The sequence below is a fragment of the Oratosquilla oratoria genome, chromosome 17 (assembly GCF_046742065.1).
Source record: "Oratosquilla oratoria isolate Oo_2021 chromosome 17, ASM4674206v1, whole genome shotgun sequence".
Taxonomy (NCBI): Eukaryota; Metazoa; Arthropoda; class Malacostraca; order Stomatopoda; family Squillidae; genus Oratosquilla; species Oratosquilla oratoria.
In genome coordinates, this window is record NC_134793.1 from 5,987,894 (window position 1) to 6,007,231 (window position 19,338).

The 19,338-nt window shown below is 37.9% G+C and overlaps 1 protein-coding gene across 2 annotated transcripts in view; it reads right to left on the reverse strand.

Moving 5' to 3' along the window:
* The window catches only part of VhaSFD (V-type proton ATPase subunit VhaSFD), a 31,752-nt gene extending 20,447 nt beyond the window's left edge, over positions 1-11,305 (reverse strand). Inside the window, exons 1-5 of one of the 2 annotated variants that reach the window (XM_076200332.1) lie at positions 11,151-11,263; positions 10,337-10,408; positions 3,915-3,996; positions 782-968; positions 112-330 (exon numbers count right to left, since the gene is read on the reverse strand). In XM_076200332.1, the coding sequence (XP_076056447.1) occupies positions 112-330; positions 782-968; positions 3,915-3,996; positions 10,337-10,408; positions 11,151-11,199 (609 nt within the window). In that variant the 5' untranslated portion in view covers positions 11,200-11,263. Of the gene's footprint in view, positions 1-111; positions 331-781; positions 969-3,914; positions 3,997-10,336; positions 10,409-11,150 lie in introns of both variants that reach the window. The other variant, XM_076200333.1, reaches the window with a different exon arrangement.
* Positions 11,306-19,338: the final 8,033 nt, after the last annotated feature.

Below are 19,338 nucleotides of genomic sequence, written 5' to 3' on the forward strand. Positions count from 1 at the left end.
AGTATTTCTACCAAACCAAACACCAAGACATGATATAACATGAAAGTTAGGCCTAATGCCATAAACCACAAGAAATATACTCTTCTAAAAATTTGTCTAAAAATTACTTACAGGTGTGCGGAGCTGATCCTTAAGCCAAGTAAGGTAAAAAGTCAAGTCAGACCCATCCATTGGATCCCGTGACCAACAAGCTAATTTGGCAATGATACGTGCTGTCATGTTGATGATGAATGTGTCAGGGCGAGTCAAGAGATTAAGGAATGGGCTCCACACACTTTCCTTATGCTTTTTGGCATATTCCTTGAAAATCTCTACCCGACTCTTGTCCTCCTGTAATGTAAACCATACTGAATTAATGGAGAAACCAAAGCAGTTGATGACTGAGTTTAGAAGGAAAAATTGAGAGTAAAAGTAGGCACAGGTATTATGATGAGATGTACAAAGAATGATGATAGCAAATGGATGATTGTGAGCATTATGAGTAGTTCCTAGTAAACAGAATGGACGTGGAGGTGAATTAACACACTTCCCATGTCACAGGTCTCATAAAGGGGATCTCTTTTTCTATGTAAAAATCATATAATGAAGAAATTAATTACTATATGAAACCTTTCCTATGTTGTGACCACATCTGATCAATCTATAAATTGATATATAAAATTAAAACGAGACTAAAAAAAAAGGGGAGGAATCATGCAATGAGATCAGAATTATAATCTCACAGCTCTGAAAGAAACAAAAATATCCATTATTAGTATGAGAGTATAAATGAACCACCTACTGAGAGCATGTCATCCACAAGAATAAGAATGTACTGAATTGTCTGGTCTTTGCTGATGTGTCCAAGAAGATTCATAAGTGTGCGTGCAACTTGGTAACGGTGAGTGTTAAGTAGACCATCACGCTGTGGGCCTGGGTTATCCAATCCTGTGATTACTTCAAAATCCTCATTGCTGATCATCTGTGACCTGACAACAAACAGGAATTCAGGTTCAGATCCATATCAAATGGTCTCCAGATCCAATTTTCACACACCCTATCAACACTCCGACTTTTTTCTAACCTACAGTATATTGATATATTCACTTTTTCTAATCCAAAGGTTCCCTCTAATTTGCATTCACATTTTTTTTTTTTTTTTTTATCTAAGGACAGTGCATTGAAACCTGTCCTTCCACACTTCCTCCTACTACCCAGAGACATAAGAAAACCAGGCCCCCTATACATGACCAAAATGCACACACATCAATGACATGCATACATACATATACCAAAGGCTTTTTCCCCCTACACAGGGGGTAGCCAAAAAGAAAAAGGCATATAAACCAATGACATGCAACAACCACAAAGCCTGGGTCTACTACCTGAGGTACTAAACTCATGAACACTACGCAAACTAGACCTGCTGCCAACACACCAAAACCCACCCACAAAAACATATAAATACATATATCAAAAGGCTTTTTTTCCCCTTATAAGGTGGGTGGCTGAGTCAAAGTACATATCTATCCTACAACCATCCAAAACCCTATCCCCAACCCAATGCTTTGGTCAGAGGCAATGCAGCAAGACACAGCACAATCTCATCCACACCTGAATCTTACAGAGCAGACAAAAATAAACCCTTTCAGGATACATCATTTCCTCATCCATTTACAACCATTCTCCACTCACACCTACCTCTTAACCTCTCCCCTCCCTACTCAACAGACATTCCTCTTGCATCTAATGCCCCTTTCATCCCATCAATCCACCTCATTCTTGGCCTTCCACTATTTTTTCATGCTCTTTTTGGTTGTCATTCTTTCATATGCCCAAACCATCTTTGATCAATCCTATCTACAGTTAGCAAGGACTGTTTTGCAAACTTTTTGAGTATGCATAATGGTCTGCATTTTTGGGACCCATGTGATATCTTGTTCACAAAAACCGTGCAGCCATCCACCCACGCAATAGTCACGTGAGACAAAGCCAGTTAGTTTGTGATTGTCCTTCAGTGGAAGTGGTTTTTTTTTTTTCACTTTGTCACAAAGTTTTTTGTTTTTCCTCATAGTGTTCACTGACTTTTGGGGTGTGCCCTGCCTTTTGCATGATGCCTGGAAATCACACAGTGCATGATAACATTGTGAAAGTCATTGAACTACATGATGTGTGAAAGAATTATCGAGAAACAGCTAAGGCAACAGGTGTGACCGAGTGTACTGTGTCCCAACTCCTAACAAACATGCCAGGGGCAAGGCCCCAAAGATTTCCCCGAAGGCATTAAGGCTTGTAAAATGTCAGTTGGACCTTAACCCTTCTACAACTGCAAAGGAATTGAAGGAAAAGAACCCTAAGCTTCTCGGTGACATCTCCATCAGGACAATTCAGGAAAATATTCAGAAGTGGTTAAATTACTCAAACGTGCAAACACATGTGAAGCCCCTTATCACTGTAAAACAAAGGCACTGCCATGTCCAATTTGCCAAAAATCATAAAGACTGGGATCTTGTTCAGTGGCATAAGGTCCTTTGGACTGATGAAGTGACCTTTTGTATAAGTTAGAGCAAGGGAACAAAGGTGTGGAACTCTCCTACTGCATTAGCGTGTGATCCACGCTTGACAGTGACAAGTGTTAAGCACCCATCCTATCTTATGGTGTGGGGTGCCTGTTGTTATGGTGATTTGAGGAACCTTGTAATACTCCGTAAGGGCCACACTGTCAACTTTAAGTGCTATATTAACCTTCTGCAGGAGAATTTAGGGGAGTGTTTCACAAAAACCAGGTGCGAGATTCTTCAGTAGGACTACGTCCCTTGCCACACCTCAAGGGCGGCCAAAAAGTGGCTGTTACAGAGGTCAACTACATAGAGGATTGGCCTGGTCAGTCACCCGATATTTCTCCTATAGAAAACTAATGGGACATCATGAAGGCACACCTTCATCAGGAGGACATGTCTACAATTCCCGAGTATAAGATAGCCATCTGGAAGGTGTGGGAGGAAATTCCTGTTTCCCACTGTCAGAATTTGGCCAATTCTGTCCCCAAGAGACTACAGAAGGTCGTCAAGGCCAAAGGTTTCCCCATCAGGAAGTAGGATTGATGGCGTATTTAATTATTTTTTCAAATAATATGATTGAAAATTTTCACATATATTTCCTGAGTATCCAGTACGATCCACTCTGACTGTACTAACTCTCTTTCTACCCCTGCTATGGGCCTCTCCTAATTACTCACCCTATTCATCCTTATAAATCCCACCATACTTCTTAAAACACTTCATCTCAAGCACATTTAAATGTCTTCTTTCTGGCTCCTTTAAATACCATGCCTGCTCCATCCAGTGTTATGGGCACAATCACTCTTTCATACAGTCTTCTTTTTTTTTAGTTCATCCTGAAATACCTAGTTCCCATAACACTTTTCCTTTACCACAGAAATTTTTGGGAAGGCCTGAGGACCACTGTCAGCAGGTGGGACTGTGGGAGTTCCAGTCAGTGATATTCAAGGCAACATTTTCATTTCCAGATGGCGCCACTATCTTTATCACTGTCTGACATACGAGCTGAACTGGAGGTCATGGCCAGATTCCTGTGGGCCTCAAGTCTTTTGCATGAGGGAACCAGAGCAACAAATTGATAACATATGAAATGATGGAACTCCCAACTCTTATACACTTGACAAACGCCACTTGTGAGGATATTTGAGCCTAGGACATAAACCCATTTTGGGAATTCCCCTAGGGCATAAAACACCACTTCCTGAAGTGGTTTTATGTTCTGGACCCAAACATTCAAACAAGTGGCAGCTGGCGAGTGTTGAACTAAGAGACCTAGGTGTATACAAAAAGGTTTGTTAATCCAGTCTAAAACAATAAACAATTTGCATAAAATTTCATGACTGTAGTATACTATGAAAAAGCACATATACATACTGCAAATAGGATGGCCAGTTCACTTTCTGCAGACGAATATCATTTGCTCGTTGCACTAACACACTTGTTGCACCAGCAACACCTGAAATGCAAATACCACAAGATGAGGTTGGAACTTAGTTACTTTATGCTTTTCACATGTCAAATACTATCACAATAAAACTACTCATCAACAGTAGACCCTTTATCTATAAGGTGCTGAGATGTGAGGGATGATGAATGGGTGGTATGGTGTATGCCACCACTAGCATTTTTTCTACTGATGACTACAATACTGTGTCCAAACTTGAAGATCTCTTCATTTTGTAAATCAACCACTCTTTATTTACTCCTATTACATATACATAGCATCCTTGCTTATGAAGATTTAACCAAAATACTTCAGTAACTTTTCTACTAAATAGGAAACAAAATTCTGAGGTATCCACTGGGTGAATGAAAATGAAGGATATAGCCAATTCTGATTTCCAGACAATGTAAAATTCTTAATTTTGAACTTTATATTCAAAAGAACAATCAATTGGAAGTTACTTTTACTCAACAGTAGATTTTGCTCATATATAATACATATACCAAAAGGTGCTTTTTCTTTTATAACGGGTCAGCAAGCCAAGGCATACATCCACCCTTCACCTATCCCCAACCCATCAAAACCCATTTGTCCCATTTATCTTAGCTCCTCTTAGATGACAGGTCATCCCTGTTCCCTGCCCACTGCTCAGGTCAAAAAAAATGCAGCAAGACAGAGCACCTCCAAAGTAAAATTTATGTATATAAAAAATAATGTCAAACAAGTTGGGTATAGGGTGGGAAGAGGCAAAAGCCCTAGATAGGATACAATAGTAGATTGGTAGGGGCATACAGAGGTGTAGCCCTCACCTAAATCATGAACTTGATTACATAGGTAAACCACAAGCAAGGGAATGCTGGCTGCTTGGAGGGAGGGTCAGTCATGTACATTTGTAAAAAAAAAAAAAAAAAATAAAGAAATAAAGAAAAAAAACAATAATAATAAAATAAAATAATAAGAAGGCAAAGGCCCAACATGTTCTACACTCCTTCATGTCTGACACTAGTTACAAGCCATTCAGACATTGTTTATGTGGGTCACATATTTGGAATTTTCTTCAAAGCTCAATATGCAGGTCTGAGATCACTCATACTGAAATGGCCCTAGACTTCCTCAATGCTTCCCTTAACATACCTCTCCTTATCCTCTCTCTGAACATACATGACCACAGAAGCAAACTGACCCAGATGCAACCATCAAAGAAAACAATGAACACCATCTTACACCTCTTACATTGCCCCCACCCTAGCCAAATCCCAACAACAATATTTCTTCCTTGAGTGACTTAAAAGGCTAATTTGGTGGCTGGTGACTGTTACCTGGGAGCTGTGAGTCTCCTGCAAGAGATATCTTGGGCAATGGATCGATTTATCCCCTCTCAAGAGGGTTCTAGGCCATTGTTTCAAAGTCCAAATCCCCACCCATTTTTGCAGTACAAATTATTAGTAAGAAGAATATCAGTTTGCCTCATACAACTGCAGTGGTGCTTCCCCAAAGTATGCCTTGCACTAAAGTCTGGTGAAAGTCTGACAGGGGTTGGAAAAGTTTGGCTGGAGTGGCCTGAAAAAGGGTGTGGAGCATAAATGGCAGTAATGAGATGACTGGTCAGATTAAGATTGCTGTGCCTCCTTGTCTGGCTTAGCTAGGGAGAGAGGAATTGGTAAGCGGTATAGCCTTTTAGGTGAAGGTTCAGGGAGAGGGGGGTGCATGTGTCTGGTTGTGTCTCTTTTTATAGAGATGCAGTCAGGTTTATATAGCTTAAGGAGGACATATTCTCCAAGTTTGAGATATGTCCTTGGCAATTCCATTGTATGATGAACTTCTTTATTTTTGGGTCGGTAGAATATGATGGCTGGTGTGAACAGTTTACCAATGGGTGGTGGTGTAAGATTTCTAGGTCAATATGCTTGATTGCTGTTTCAGGGAGGAGATGGGGTTGAGTTTGAGGGTAAATTTGAGCTTTACTCATTCATTCTAATTGGGGTTGGTGAAGACATTGAAAGGTCTACGAGAGTTGAATAAGGTTTAGTATTGGGGTGTGTGGTTGACATTTGGAACAAGTGATTTTCTGCTCACACTTCCAATTGTAAGGCTGTGCATGCTCTGATAAGGTGGATGGGGGTGATCCATTTCAAGTGTTTGGGGGATGGATGGTTTGATGGTGCTTTTGTAGGGGGCTAGAGGAGTTTACTGATATGGTGTTAATGAATTTCATCACTTCTAAAAATTCTGTTGGAAAATCTCTTGTTGAAATAGAATTGTGGGTGATGGGTAGAGTGAGGGGAAGGAATGAGTAGGTTTATGGGTGTGGTGGAATGGGTGGAAGTGGGTGCATGCCTTTGATTTGACTACCCCCCTTATAAGGGGATAGAAGCTGGATTGTTAGGATGTTTGCCAGTGTTGTAATGCCCCTAACTTTTATTTTATTGAATTCTTGATTGTCCTTCTATTGTTAGGATTTCTCTTTAGTGACATAATTTTCACAAGGAGTGGGGTGGGGAGTTTTTGTATTTTTAAAGTCACCATATATTTCCATGATTATCATTATTATTACTATTATTATTGAGTAGTTAAAGTAAAAATCCACTTTGCCTTGATATGGGTCAAATTGGTGGCTGGTATGGTGAGGTAAATTTAGGAATGCCATTTTGCAGGCATAGTAATCATTGATTCTGGTATGTGTGCATCTCAATAATTTTGAAAACATTGACTATTTCCCTCTACGAAGAGGATGGGCATTTGCTTCAGTAATACTATTATTAACTGTTCTCAAGTTGGGGGGGTAGGGGAGACCTCTTCACCTATAGATGCAACTTATATATATAAAAAAAAAAGTGCCTTTACAAAAAAACATGTTTAAAAAAAAAAAAAAATTGACAAAAAAAATCATGGATTTTCTTTGTTTTTCCAGGCGCATAGACCATGATTAATTTGTGCATACCTTATTGTATATCCTATTTTATGTGTATGTTTAACTATTCATGACAAGGAAATTTGGAGTGTTCTTTGAAGATTATACTAAGAGTAAATTTTGTAAGGTAGCCATATTGGCCCATATACAGTATCTACACTTGTTGCAGCATCTGAGTCCTGACTAAAAAGGTCAATTACTTTTTTTATTTTTATACTGTGTCTGATGTCTCTTTGGATAAGGTAGATATGCATATGTGGAGGGATGAATCAAGTACTTACACCTGTTTTCATATACTTGATATTTAATATCCGAACAAATTTGGACATGTAAAAAAAAAAAATAAATAAATAAATAAATAAATAAATAAATAAATAAATTGCAATTAGAAGAAAAAAAAAAAAAAATTGCATCACTATTTTCACCCCAAGTGTCACTAGTAAAGTAAGGATATAAAGGAGAGACTTGAATTTTAGTAAGGGTGTTGCTCCCTCCCTATTGTTATTTTTTTGTCATTATTAGTTTTATTCCATTCTGGGTGATCTTGCTAGAGGTGTCTCCCCAACAAAGTTCGAGTAGGATCACCATTTCTAATGCACCTTTTCTAGCCTCCTCACCATGTGGGGTGAGGAGGGTGACAATTATATAGAACTGTTCAATCATACAGGTTATTGCTGATCTGTAGTGTCCCCTATCCTATTACAAAATGACCACCAGACATGTACCACCACCTGCATGGATACACTTAGGGGTTACGGAGATCATTTCCTCCTAACAGCCACCATCACCAAGAGATTTTTTTATTAAGTAAAGATTGAAGTTATTGTTAGTGGGAGGGAAGTTTGATAATGATTGAATATACTATCAATCTCAGTCACTGTCTCACTCTTAGCAACTCCCAGGTTCAATTGGAGTAATATCTACATACTCAGGTATATTCATACTAGCTTAAATCTACCATTTGAAAGTGTCAGGACAACAGTTGGTCTTCCTCTACATGTTCTCCTGGGTCTTACTTCAAGATCTTGCTAACTACTTCTTTCTTGGGAGATGAAATGAAGAAACTTATAGGACCCCAAAACAAGGTTCATGAAAAGTATAGGACACCTGAGGAAGATGCTTGCCAGCCAGCTCGGCCCATCGCCAAATCAGCCCATCATCAGCTTGAGACGCCATCTTTGTTTTGATAGATGCAGAAATTAAAGAATAATCAATTCAACTAGTCTAGCCTAACCTAAATATGCCTAAATAACCTAAAAATAAAATTATACACACACACACACATATATATATATATATATATATATATACACACATATATACATATATATATGTATCTTTTTTCAACCACATTAACTTTTTACTTTTAATTCCATGTCATCACAAACGAGACTGACAATGCGTTCGTCGGAGACATATACGGAAACTGATACAAAGTGAAGCCAAGGGCTCGAACCTCAGCTCAGACATATCAAAGTAACAGTGACTAACCACTGTGCCATCAAGAGAGATATAAGTTGAGTGCAATTTCTTATATTTGTATGCTCGAGTCACATACATATAAATGAATTTTGTGCCCAACCCATCCCCGCTATTATGGTTCAATGGTAGTATGTGCACATGGGCAAGTGTTATTCACACACACTGAATGGTCCCCACTGCAGATCTTAATCTTTTTTCAACCACATTAACTTTTTACTTTTAATTCCATGTCATCACAAACGAGACTGACAATGCGCTCGTTGGAGACATATATGGAAACTGATACGAAGTGAAGCCAAGGGCTTGAACCTCAGCTCAGACGTATCAAAGTAACAGTGACTAACCACTGCACCACCAAGAGAGATATAAGTTGAGTACAATTTCTTATATTTGTATGCTCGAGTGACATACATGTACAGACGCTCCTCTACTTACATTCATTCGTTTGGCGTTTTTTCGATTTTACGTTTGAACTGACAGTAATTTTTTTGTGTGGGATTTTTTAGTTTAGCGCGCTCTCCGTAGTACGAGACTTTCAAACGATACTTACGCATGACGCTGCGGCCATTGTTTACATGGCACAAACGACAGACTGAACATGCCTTGCCTCCTCTTCTTCCTCCTCTTCCCCCTCCCCCTCCTCCTTCTCCTCCACCATCTCACTTTATGTTGCTTGAATTTAATTTATTTGAAATTAATGTTATTATTTTACAATGTTATGTTTATAATTAATGATTTAGGGGTGTTTTATAAGATATGGTAATAGAATTTATGGATTTATAGTACAGTATGAACAGTCATACATTACTGGAACGTACAGTAACAACTTACGTTCATTTTCACGTTACGTTCGGCCGTTCGGAATGTATCTAAAACATAAGTTGAGGAGCGTCTGTACACGACTTTTGTGCTCAACCCATCCCTGCTATGATGGTTCAATGGTAGTATGTGCACGTGGGCAAGTGTTATTCTTTTTTCAACCACATTAACTTTTTACTTTTAATTCCATGTCATCACGAATGAGACTGACAATGCATATATATATGTATGTGTGTATATATATATATATATATATATATATATATAATATAAATATATATCTATAAATATATATATATATATATATATATATATATATATATATATATACATATGTATATATATATATTAAAGGATTACAGAGGCAGAGCATGCCGGCAGGAGACCTTTTGGTCCATATCTAGGTCGGATGCAAAAAAAAAAAAAAAAAAAATCATAATAATAATAATTTTATAAATAAAAACTATAATAATGTAAATAACAAATAAAATACATAAATAAATGCATAGGTGTATGTATACATATATACATATATATATATATATATACAGTGAGTCCTCCCTATACAGTAATTCTTTATCAAGTAAATTCACAGTTACGGTATTTGGTAATTACTACCCTCGATTCTATTTACGGTAAGAAAAATTCACAGATATGGTATCCGCTAGATATTTTGAAGAGGAAACAGCAGGAAGAAGGTACATCTGCCATATCCTGTTATTACATGTTATAATGGGTTCGGTATATGCTAATTTCAATTTGCGGTACAGTTTTCAGGAACGCATATGTACCTTATGACGAGGACTTACTGTATATAAATATATATATATGTATATATATATATATATATATATATATATATATATATATATATACACATATATATATACATATACATATATATATATACATATATATACATATACACATATATATATACATATATATATATATATACATATATATATATACATATATATATACATATATATATATACATATATATATACTTTACATAAGTGAACACACATATATATATATATACATATATATATATATATATATATATATATATATATATATATATATATATATTATATATATAAACACGCAAAAAGGAAGACAAACAAGTGGAGTTACTCATGGCAGGCTGAGGTGGTAAGCTGATTTGATTCAGTAGATGGGCCAAGCTGACGGTGGGCCAAGATGACCCTATTCCAGGAAGATAAACTTTGAGCCTCACAAAACTCTCGGTAAATAAAAACTATGTTACTGTCAATATCACTTTCTTTAGTTTTGGTTGCGTACTTCCAAATACTGCTGGGATTTACAGAATACCACGACAAGTAGCAATTTTTATCAACCGTGTATTGTTCGCATAACAACAGTGTTAGTGTCATCCAAAGCAGCAGATTTATTTTCTAATTCTTACCTATGTGACTGAGCACTAAACAACTATAAATACATTTGTCATCATTATCTATTATAGGAAGTACAGTAGGCATGATGTCTGCAACCCTAGCTTGGACTCTGCAACTCAACTTTGTGGGGTGTGTGTGGAAATTGGGGGAGGGGGAGTTCACCTCATGTCCTGTAGCACAGTATGGTAGGGGGGGCCTAGGGTCTACTAATATACATTGATAAGTTAGGTCAGATTATGTCAGGTCAGGTCAAGTATCATGTTTGGGTGAAATTTATAGTAGCTTATTTTGGATTTGGTAGACATACTTGGTAGGGTATATGATATTACCTACATGTATTGCTCTCTTTTCAAAATTGGTGGTGGTATTTAACTACATTGTTCATAAATATTTTCCACTTTTGTGTAATGTAAATGTTATTGAATGTTCATGATCAATCCCTCTCTCCCAGTGCCCATCTTAGCTGATCTATCACTCATGACGCAGCTCATTCCCTCTATTATCCACCCTGTCTTGAGTAACATAATTAATACCTCGGTCAATATCTTCTGGTAATGATGCCATCATTTGGTTCAGCGACATCTTCGTATTTCTTCTCAGCTACCACCACAGTCTTTCCCTTCTTCGGCAGTCAGGATCGAACTGAAATCACGGGATATGTCAGAAGAGTAATACCAACAACTATTGTGATCCATAATTAATAATTTATATAAAAGAAAATCAACAATTTACCGATAATTTATACCAAATAAATCATATATTCACAATTTTTATTTTTCATTATATTTCACTACTTCTTATTATTTGAAAATATGTATCAAATTCATAGGTCATCTTATTTATGTTGGCAATTCTGTTTGTCAATCCCTAGCAAAGACTTTGGAGAAACGATAGGAAAGTCGGGAAAATCGGATGTATAAAACAATAGTTGGCAACAAATCTAAATAGTTCTTAAGTTTGCCGCACGAGAGCGTTAGTTTCTAGAAACGTACGTCGTATGCAGAAATTTTGTTTGAATGTTTAAAGTTTATTCCGTTATTATTGCCATGTTCAAGGTAATTGTTTTAGACTGGGATCACAGGTAATTTCTAATGTTCATTTTAAGGTAATCAGTGTAGCGAATATACATTGTTAGGTCAATGTTTCAATAGCGCTCCGAGTTTAAAATATGACATCTATGGTTACAGTTAGATCATAGAATATTTCTGAACACTTGTGGATGATAATTAACAAGAAGACAGTAGAACATAGTAATTTAAATGTTATGCGGGCTGTGAGAAATGCTTTATATTTAATCCGTAGGACTGTGGTCTAGAGATCTAGAGTTTTTTTTTTTTTTAATCTTAGGTCTACCAAGACGACTTAATACAAATATAAAGAATGCAAATAACAACAGACATATTTGTCCTATTAAGGTACGGTTACACTAGTCAACGGATGGATTGGATTCCGAACCTGGAGGATTTGGGTTGAAATCCGAACCTAGAAACGCCCAACGCAATATCGTTGTGTAGTCCACACCTCGGAGGAGCTCCGAGAAAGGACGCATCCAGTGGTTGGAGTAGGGGGTCAAGGGGGCCATGCCCCCCACCCCCGAATTTTTTTTCCTTGTAAGAAATGAAATACACTAACCGTTTGTTTGGTGAGCGCTTGTTGAATTGGTTTTTCGTCTCCTCGTATTTTTACATAGCGATAAGTAAATTAATGTATATCACTGTCACTTTGATATATATATATATATATATATATATATATATATATATATATATATATATATATATATATATATACATATCCATTTATATATAGTTGGTCCTTGTAGTGGCTCTCTGTGTATGTGAGCGTTTTGCTAAGCTACTACTGATAATATCAGTAGCTCCAAAATCCCAAACTGTACATAATCCAATGTGCCGAAGAAATGAATGACCTCCTGGAGACACATCCATCCGAGCTAGTGCTGAGGAGGATTTCCATATAATTTTCGTGGAAGTTGAAAATCTGCTGGGCGAACAAATACAAGGAAAAAAAAAACGAGCAAGTGGGTCTGCCCCACATCTATCATAACTCTTACTTCCTTCCATTTCATTCTTTCCTTCCACTAAACCCCCAAATCCCCCCTCCCTCCCTCTCCCCCATCTTATCTATCCTGCCCTCTAACTAAAGGCAAGCCTAGACGTCAAATCTAGAAACACACAAACCTGAATCCTACACTAGGATTTCAGTTTTCTTCCCATACTTGGATAACCTCCTACAACAAGTAGGAGAATGATTCGGCACTCAAACCCAGACAGATCTACACCTGCAATATCTTATTCCAAAGTATGTTAGCAAAACCACATTTGATCAGGTGAAGGAAGCTGCTCAGTTAAGATCTGCCTTGAACGCGGGCAGACCTGCATGGGGAAGTTGAGAGATGGTGCCATAAATGGAACACAGAAATTGTGAGTTGCATGAGTAATGAGAGGATCCCAGCAACATGCTCAGAAGTCCTGGCATTTGAAAGCCTTGGTGTTTTTTATCCCAACATCTTCCAGCTTATTAAGATTCTTTGTGGGTGCAAGTGTAGCAGGAAAAGGTGGAGTGAAGGTGGAGGTAGAATGTAGATTGAGAGAAGCGAGTAAATGCCTTGGTGGATTAAAGAGTGTAATGAGGAATAGACATTTGGGAATGGATGCGAAGAGGAGACTGTATGAAGGAGTGATTGTGCCAACAGCACTGTATGGGGCAGAAACGTGGAACATAAGAGAAGAAGAGAGAAGGAGTTTGAATGTGTTTGAGATGAGGTGTCTGAGAAGTATGGTGGGGGTTACTAGGCTGGATAGAGTGAGAAATGAGGAGGTGAGGAGGAGAACAGGGGTGAAAAAGGATTTGGGAGATAGGGTTGATGAAAGAATATTAGGATGGTTTGGACACATGGAAAGAATGAGTGAAGAAAGACTAGTAAAAGAGGTATGGAAGGCAGATGTGGAGGGAGTGAACATGAGGGGACGTCCTAGGATGAGGTGGATGGATGGGGTGAAGGGGGCTTTGGGGAAGAGGGGAATGTCTGTTGAGGAAGGAAGGGAGAGGACGGAAGACAGAGGTGAGTGGAGAATGGTTGTATATGGATGATGTTGTGATTGCATGAGGAGGAATGGGCAGGGGGGTGGGGGGTGGGGTAGTATGTGTGAGTAAATTTTGACGCAGCCCGAAGGGATTTCTCCCCGTCCTCTCCTTATATGCAAGGAGGGACGGAGAGGGGGGGTCGCCGATTAAATGAAGCGGCCTTGCTGTGGATGTGCTGTGTCTTGCAACACTGCTTCTGACCCAGGGCGGTGGGCGGGGTGCAGGGATGACCCGTCATCCAGGAGGTGCTCAGATGAGAGGGAGGGTGGGAGGGGTGTGGAGTGTATGCAGGGATGAAATGGGTGGGAGTGTTTTTATGCCTTTCCCTTTTTGGCTACCTCCCTTGTAAGGGGGAAAAAGCCTTGGTATATGTATGTATGTTGTATTCTTCCAGTCACATCAGCATCAGCTGAACGTAGTTTCAGATGTCTGAGAAAATTAAAAACCCTCAGGTCAACAATGCAAGAAGAAAGATTGTCGAGTATGGTATTCATGATTATTCACAGTAATAAGGTGCCCAATGAAAACTCTTCTCGCAATTTGATTGATATCTAGATTTTTTGCTGAGATGGAGTGGAATACAGAAATTATCCATGCTCAAATAGAGAAGATATAGAGAAGAAGAGGCACTTTGGGATGTAAGGTATTCCGATTATATTAAGAAATAATGATAATATATATAATCTCTCACTAAGTCAGCCCTTCAAGTACCATTTTCTATGGATGACAAAATATCTTCTGCCTAGTACTCGATAATTAATCTGTGTGATTCACCACCATGGTTCACCATGATTTTGGATCACGTGTTAGAATCGTGATCGACAGCTACTTCCCTCCCGAAAGAAAGCTCATGACTCGTATATGACCAATCTATGGGTAATATTGTGACCTTACACACACACACACACACACACCATCTATTGATATTGGACAAGGGCTATACAACTACTGGATAAGAAACGGACAAAAAGCAGGGAGGGGGAATCATGTTCTTGGCCAAGAAAGACCTAAACGTGACAAAAATTGCAGAGGGCAAAGGTAATGTTGAACTGATCATGATAAAAGTCGAAGGCAAGAATATGAAAAGTAGAAAGTTTGTGGTGACCTATGTGCCTCCAAGAACGAATGCTTGGAGAGAAAACGAACACACAAAAATGCTAGAAGATACAAGAAAATCACTAAATCAGATACTAATGAGTAAGGGTAATCTAGTAATTATGGGAGACTTCAATTGCAAAGAAATTTGTTGGGACAACATGATAGTACGAGGAGATGACGTGTGGGGCAATGTACTGCTAGACATGACCATGGAATACACAATGACCCAGTGGGTCAGTGAAAACACAAGATACAGAAACAATGAAGAGCCATCAAAACTAGATTTAATATTTACAACGGAACCTGAAATAGTGGACAAAGTCCACTACAAGACACCACTTGGAAAGAGTGACCATGTACTCATCGAAACTGTACTAAAGGAAGAAATAGAGATGAAGAGGAGCGAAAAGCATAGGAAAGGAAGATTGATGTACAACAAAACAGACTTTGCAAAACTAAAGACGTTCTTCCAGAATGCAAACTGGGAAAAACTCTATATGGAAGAGACAACAGTGGAAGAGAAATGGAACATACTGTTGGATAATTACAATGAAGGGGTAAACAGGCATGTACCAAGACAAAAGCGAGAGAGAGAGTACATTAAATGTTGGTTCAACAAAAGATGCAGTGAGGCAAAAGACAGAAGGGACAAAGCTTGGAAAAGGTGGAGAAAAGACAAAAAACAAAGCAAATGGCAAATTTATATAAACTATAGAAATGAGTATGTTAATGTGAGAAGAGAGGAGAAAAGGAACCATGAGAAGAATATTATAGATAAATGCAAAGATCAGCCCAAGCTATTCTACCGGTATGTAAATGGTAAACTTAAAACAAAACAGGAACTAGTGAAACTACGCCAAGGAAATATAGAATACACAGAAGAATTAGAGATGGCCGAAATCATGAACAACCACTTTAAATCTGTCTTCACCAGAGAGAAAATACAAAATTGGGACGTAGATAATAACAAACATTCTCCCCACATGAGTGAATTTACAACATCACAAAAAGAAATATCAGAACATCTATCAAAATTGGACGTCAAAAAATCACATGGCCCGGATGGAATTGCAAATTGGATTCTAAAAGAATGCAAAGAAGAGCTAACGGACAAAATACACATCATAATAAATAGCTCACTCAAGGAAGGAAAGATACCTAATGACTGGAAAAATGCTAACATTGTACCAATATATAAAGGAGGAAACAAGGAAGAACCCACCAACTATAGACCAGTATCACTAACAAGCACTATAGCCAAAATTTGTGAGAAAATCATCAAGAATAGATGGGTAAAACACCTGGAAGATAACATATTAAACCCAAGACAATTCGGGTTCAGACAAGGTAGATCATGCACCACAAACTTGATATGCTTCTACTCAAGACTAATAGACATAGTGCAAGAAAGGAACGGATGGGCTGATTGTGCATTCCTAGACTTGCAAAAAGCATTTGACAAAGTACCACACAGAAAACTACTAAAAAAAACTGGAACACATAGGAGGAATACGAGGGAACCAACTAAAATGGATGGAGGACTTCCTGACTAGAAGAAAGATGAGAGTAGTACTCAGAGAAAAATATTCAGATTGGAAAGAGGTGATCAGTGGAGTACCGCAAGGATCTGTACTGGCTCCAATAATGTTTGCTATCTATATGAATGATATGGACGAGGGCGTGAACTGTTACATGAGCTTCTTTGCTGATGACGCCAAACTGTTAAGGAAAGTAGAAACTGATAAGGACTGTGAAGCACTGCAAGAAGATCTGAATAGGGTATGGAACTGGAGTCAGAAATGGGAAGTGGATTTTAATACTAAGAAGTGTAGCATAATGGAGTTTGGAAAAAGCAAAAACAGAATATCAAGAAAATATACAATTGGAACCAAGGAAGTAAAGAAAGTAGGATCCGAAAAAGACTTGGGAGTTATTATCACAAACGACTTGTCCTATGATACACAGATTAACAAAATTGTCGGGGAGACTTACAACTTGCTAAGATCAATAAAAGTGGCTTTTGCTTACCTGGACGAAGACATGATAAAAAAAATATTGGTTACATTGATAAGGCCTAGAGTATGCGGCGACATTGTGGTCCCCCCAGTACCAAAAAGAACATAATGAAATAGAAAGAATCCAAAGAGCAGCTACAAAAATGGCACCTGCACTTGCAAACCTATCATACGAGGAGAGATTGGCTAAACTGGAGCTACCGACACTGGAGCAAAGAAGAGAGAGAGGAGACCTACTGACCATCTACAGAATCATGAAAGGCACAGAGATACTTGATAGAGAAGAATTACTAAACTGGGACAAGAGAAACACAAGAGGACATGGAAGGAAATTAAGAAAACATAGCTATAGAAGAGAACTGAAAAAAAAACAGTTTTCCACATAGAGTTTTAGACACTTGGAACAAACTGGATAATGAAATAGTAAGCGCAAAAACCATTGACGAGTTTAAAAGCAAACTAGACACTGAGAGATACAATGGCGGGACAACACGAGCATAGCTCCCCTTCCCGCAAAATACAACTAGGTAAATACACACACACGGAAAGAAAATCAAGAAAGACAGCTATAGAAGAGATGTGAAAAAGAACAGCTTTCCTCACAGAGCAATAGACAGTTGGAACAAGTTAGATGAGAAAGTGGTGTGTGCAAAAACAATACATGAATTTAAAAATAGTTTAGATAAAATGAGATATGAAGACGGGACATCACGAGCATAGCTCCCCTTCCCGTAAAATACAACTAGGTAAATACACACACAACTCCCCGCCCACTAGAGTTGGAATGACGACTCGCATCACAGCGATACTGAAATTATTTCAGCCCAGGGCGGGATTCGAACTCGGACCGCTGTACCAGCAGTTGTAACGCTACCACTACGCAATTGAGTCGTGTGTGTGTGTATTTACCTAGTTGTATTTACCTAGTTGTATTTTACGGGAAGGGGAGCTATGCTCGTGGGGTCCCGTCTTCATATCTCATTTTATCTAAACTATTTTTAAATTCATGTATTGTTTTTGCACACACCACTTTCTCATCTAACTTGTTCCAACTGTCTATTGCTCTGTGAGGAAAGCTGTTCTTTTTAAAATCTCTTCTATAGCTGTCTTTTTTTATTTTCTTTCCGTGTCCTCTTGTATTTCTGTCATCCCATTTTATCAGATTCTCTCTATCAGTAATTTCTATGCCTTTCATGATTCTGTAAATAGCTATCAAATCTCCTCTCTCTCTTCTTTGCTCTAGTGTCTGTAGTTTAAGTTTTTGTAGTCTCTCTTCATATGATAGTTTTGAGAGTGTTGGTGCCAGTTTTGTAATTGCTCTTTGTATCCTTTCAAGTTTTTTTATACATTTTTTTGTACTTGGTGACCATATCGTTGCTGCATATTCCAATCTTGGTCTTATCAGGGTGATTAGGATTTTCCTCACCATTTCTTCATCCAGGTATGTAAATGCCACTTTGATTGTTCTTATTAAATTATAAGTTTCTCCAAAAATCTTATTTATATGTTTCTCAGGTGACATATTATTCATAACAATGACTCCCAGGTCCTTCTCATTTTCTACTTTTTTTATTCCTTCTTCTCCCAAATTATATGATCCTGCTATTCTGTTTTTGCTTTTTCCAAATTCCATTATACTACACTTTTTTGTATTGAACTCCATCTCCCACTTCCTACTCCATTCTTGTACTTTATTTAGATCCCTCTGTAGTGATTCACAATCTTCTTCAGTTTTCACTCTTTTCAGTAGTTTTGCATCATCTGCAAAGAAGCTCATATAGCTTTCAATTCCTTCATCCATATCATTAATATATATAGCAAACATTATTGGGGCCAGAACTGTTCCCTGCGGGACACCGCTTATTACTTCATTCCATTTTGAGTGCTGATCTCTTATCACTACTCTCATTTTTCTTTCTTGCAAAAAGTCTTCCATCCAATTTAGCAATTTACCTTGTATTCCTCCTTCATATTCTAATTTCTTAAGCAACTTCTTATGTGGTACTTTGTCAAAAGCTTTTTTTAGGTCTAGAAATGCACAATCAGCCCATCCATCTCTTTCTTGTATTATATCTATTAGCCTTGAATAGAAACATATTAAATTGGTGACGCATGACCGTCCTTGTCTGAATCCAAATTGCCTTGGATTTAGTACGTTGTTTTTTTCCAAGTATTTTACCCATCTACTTTTGATAATTCTTTCACAAATTTTTGCTATTGTACTTGTTAGAGAGACTGGTCTATAATTGGTAGGTTCTTCTTTATTTCCTCCTTTATATATAGGTACTATATTTGCTTTTTTCCAATCTTCTGGAACTTTTCCTTCTTTTAAGGAACTGCTTATTATGCTATGTATTTTGTCTGCCAGTTCATTCCTGCATTCTTTCAGAATCCAGTTTGCTATTTCATCTGGCCCATGCGATTTTCTGACATCAAAATTACCCAAGTGTGTCAATATTTCATTCTTTGTTACTTCTATTTCTTCCATAGGGGGGACTTTTTC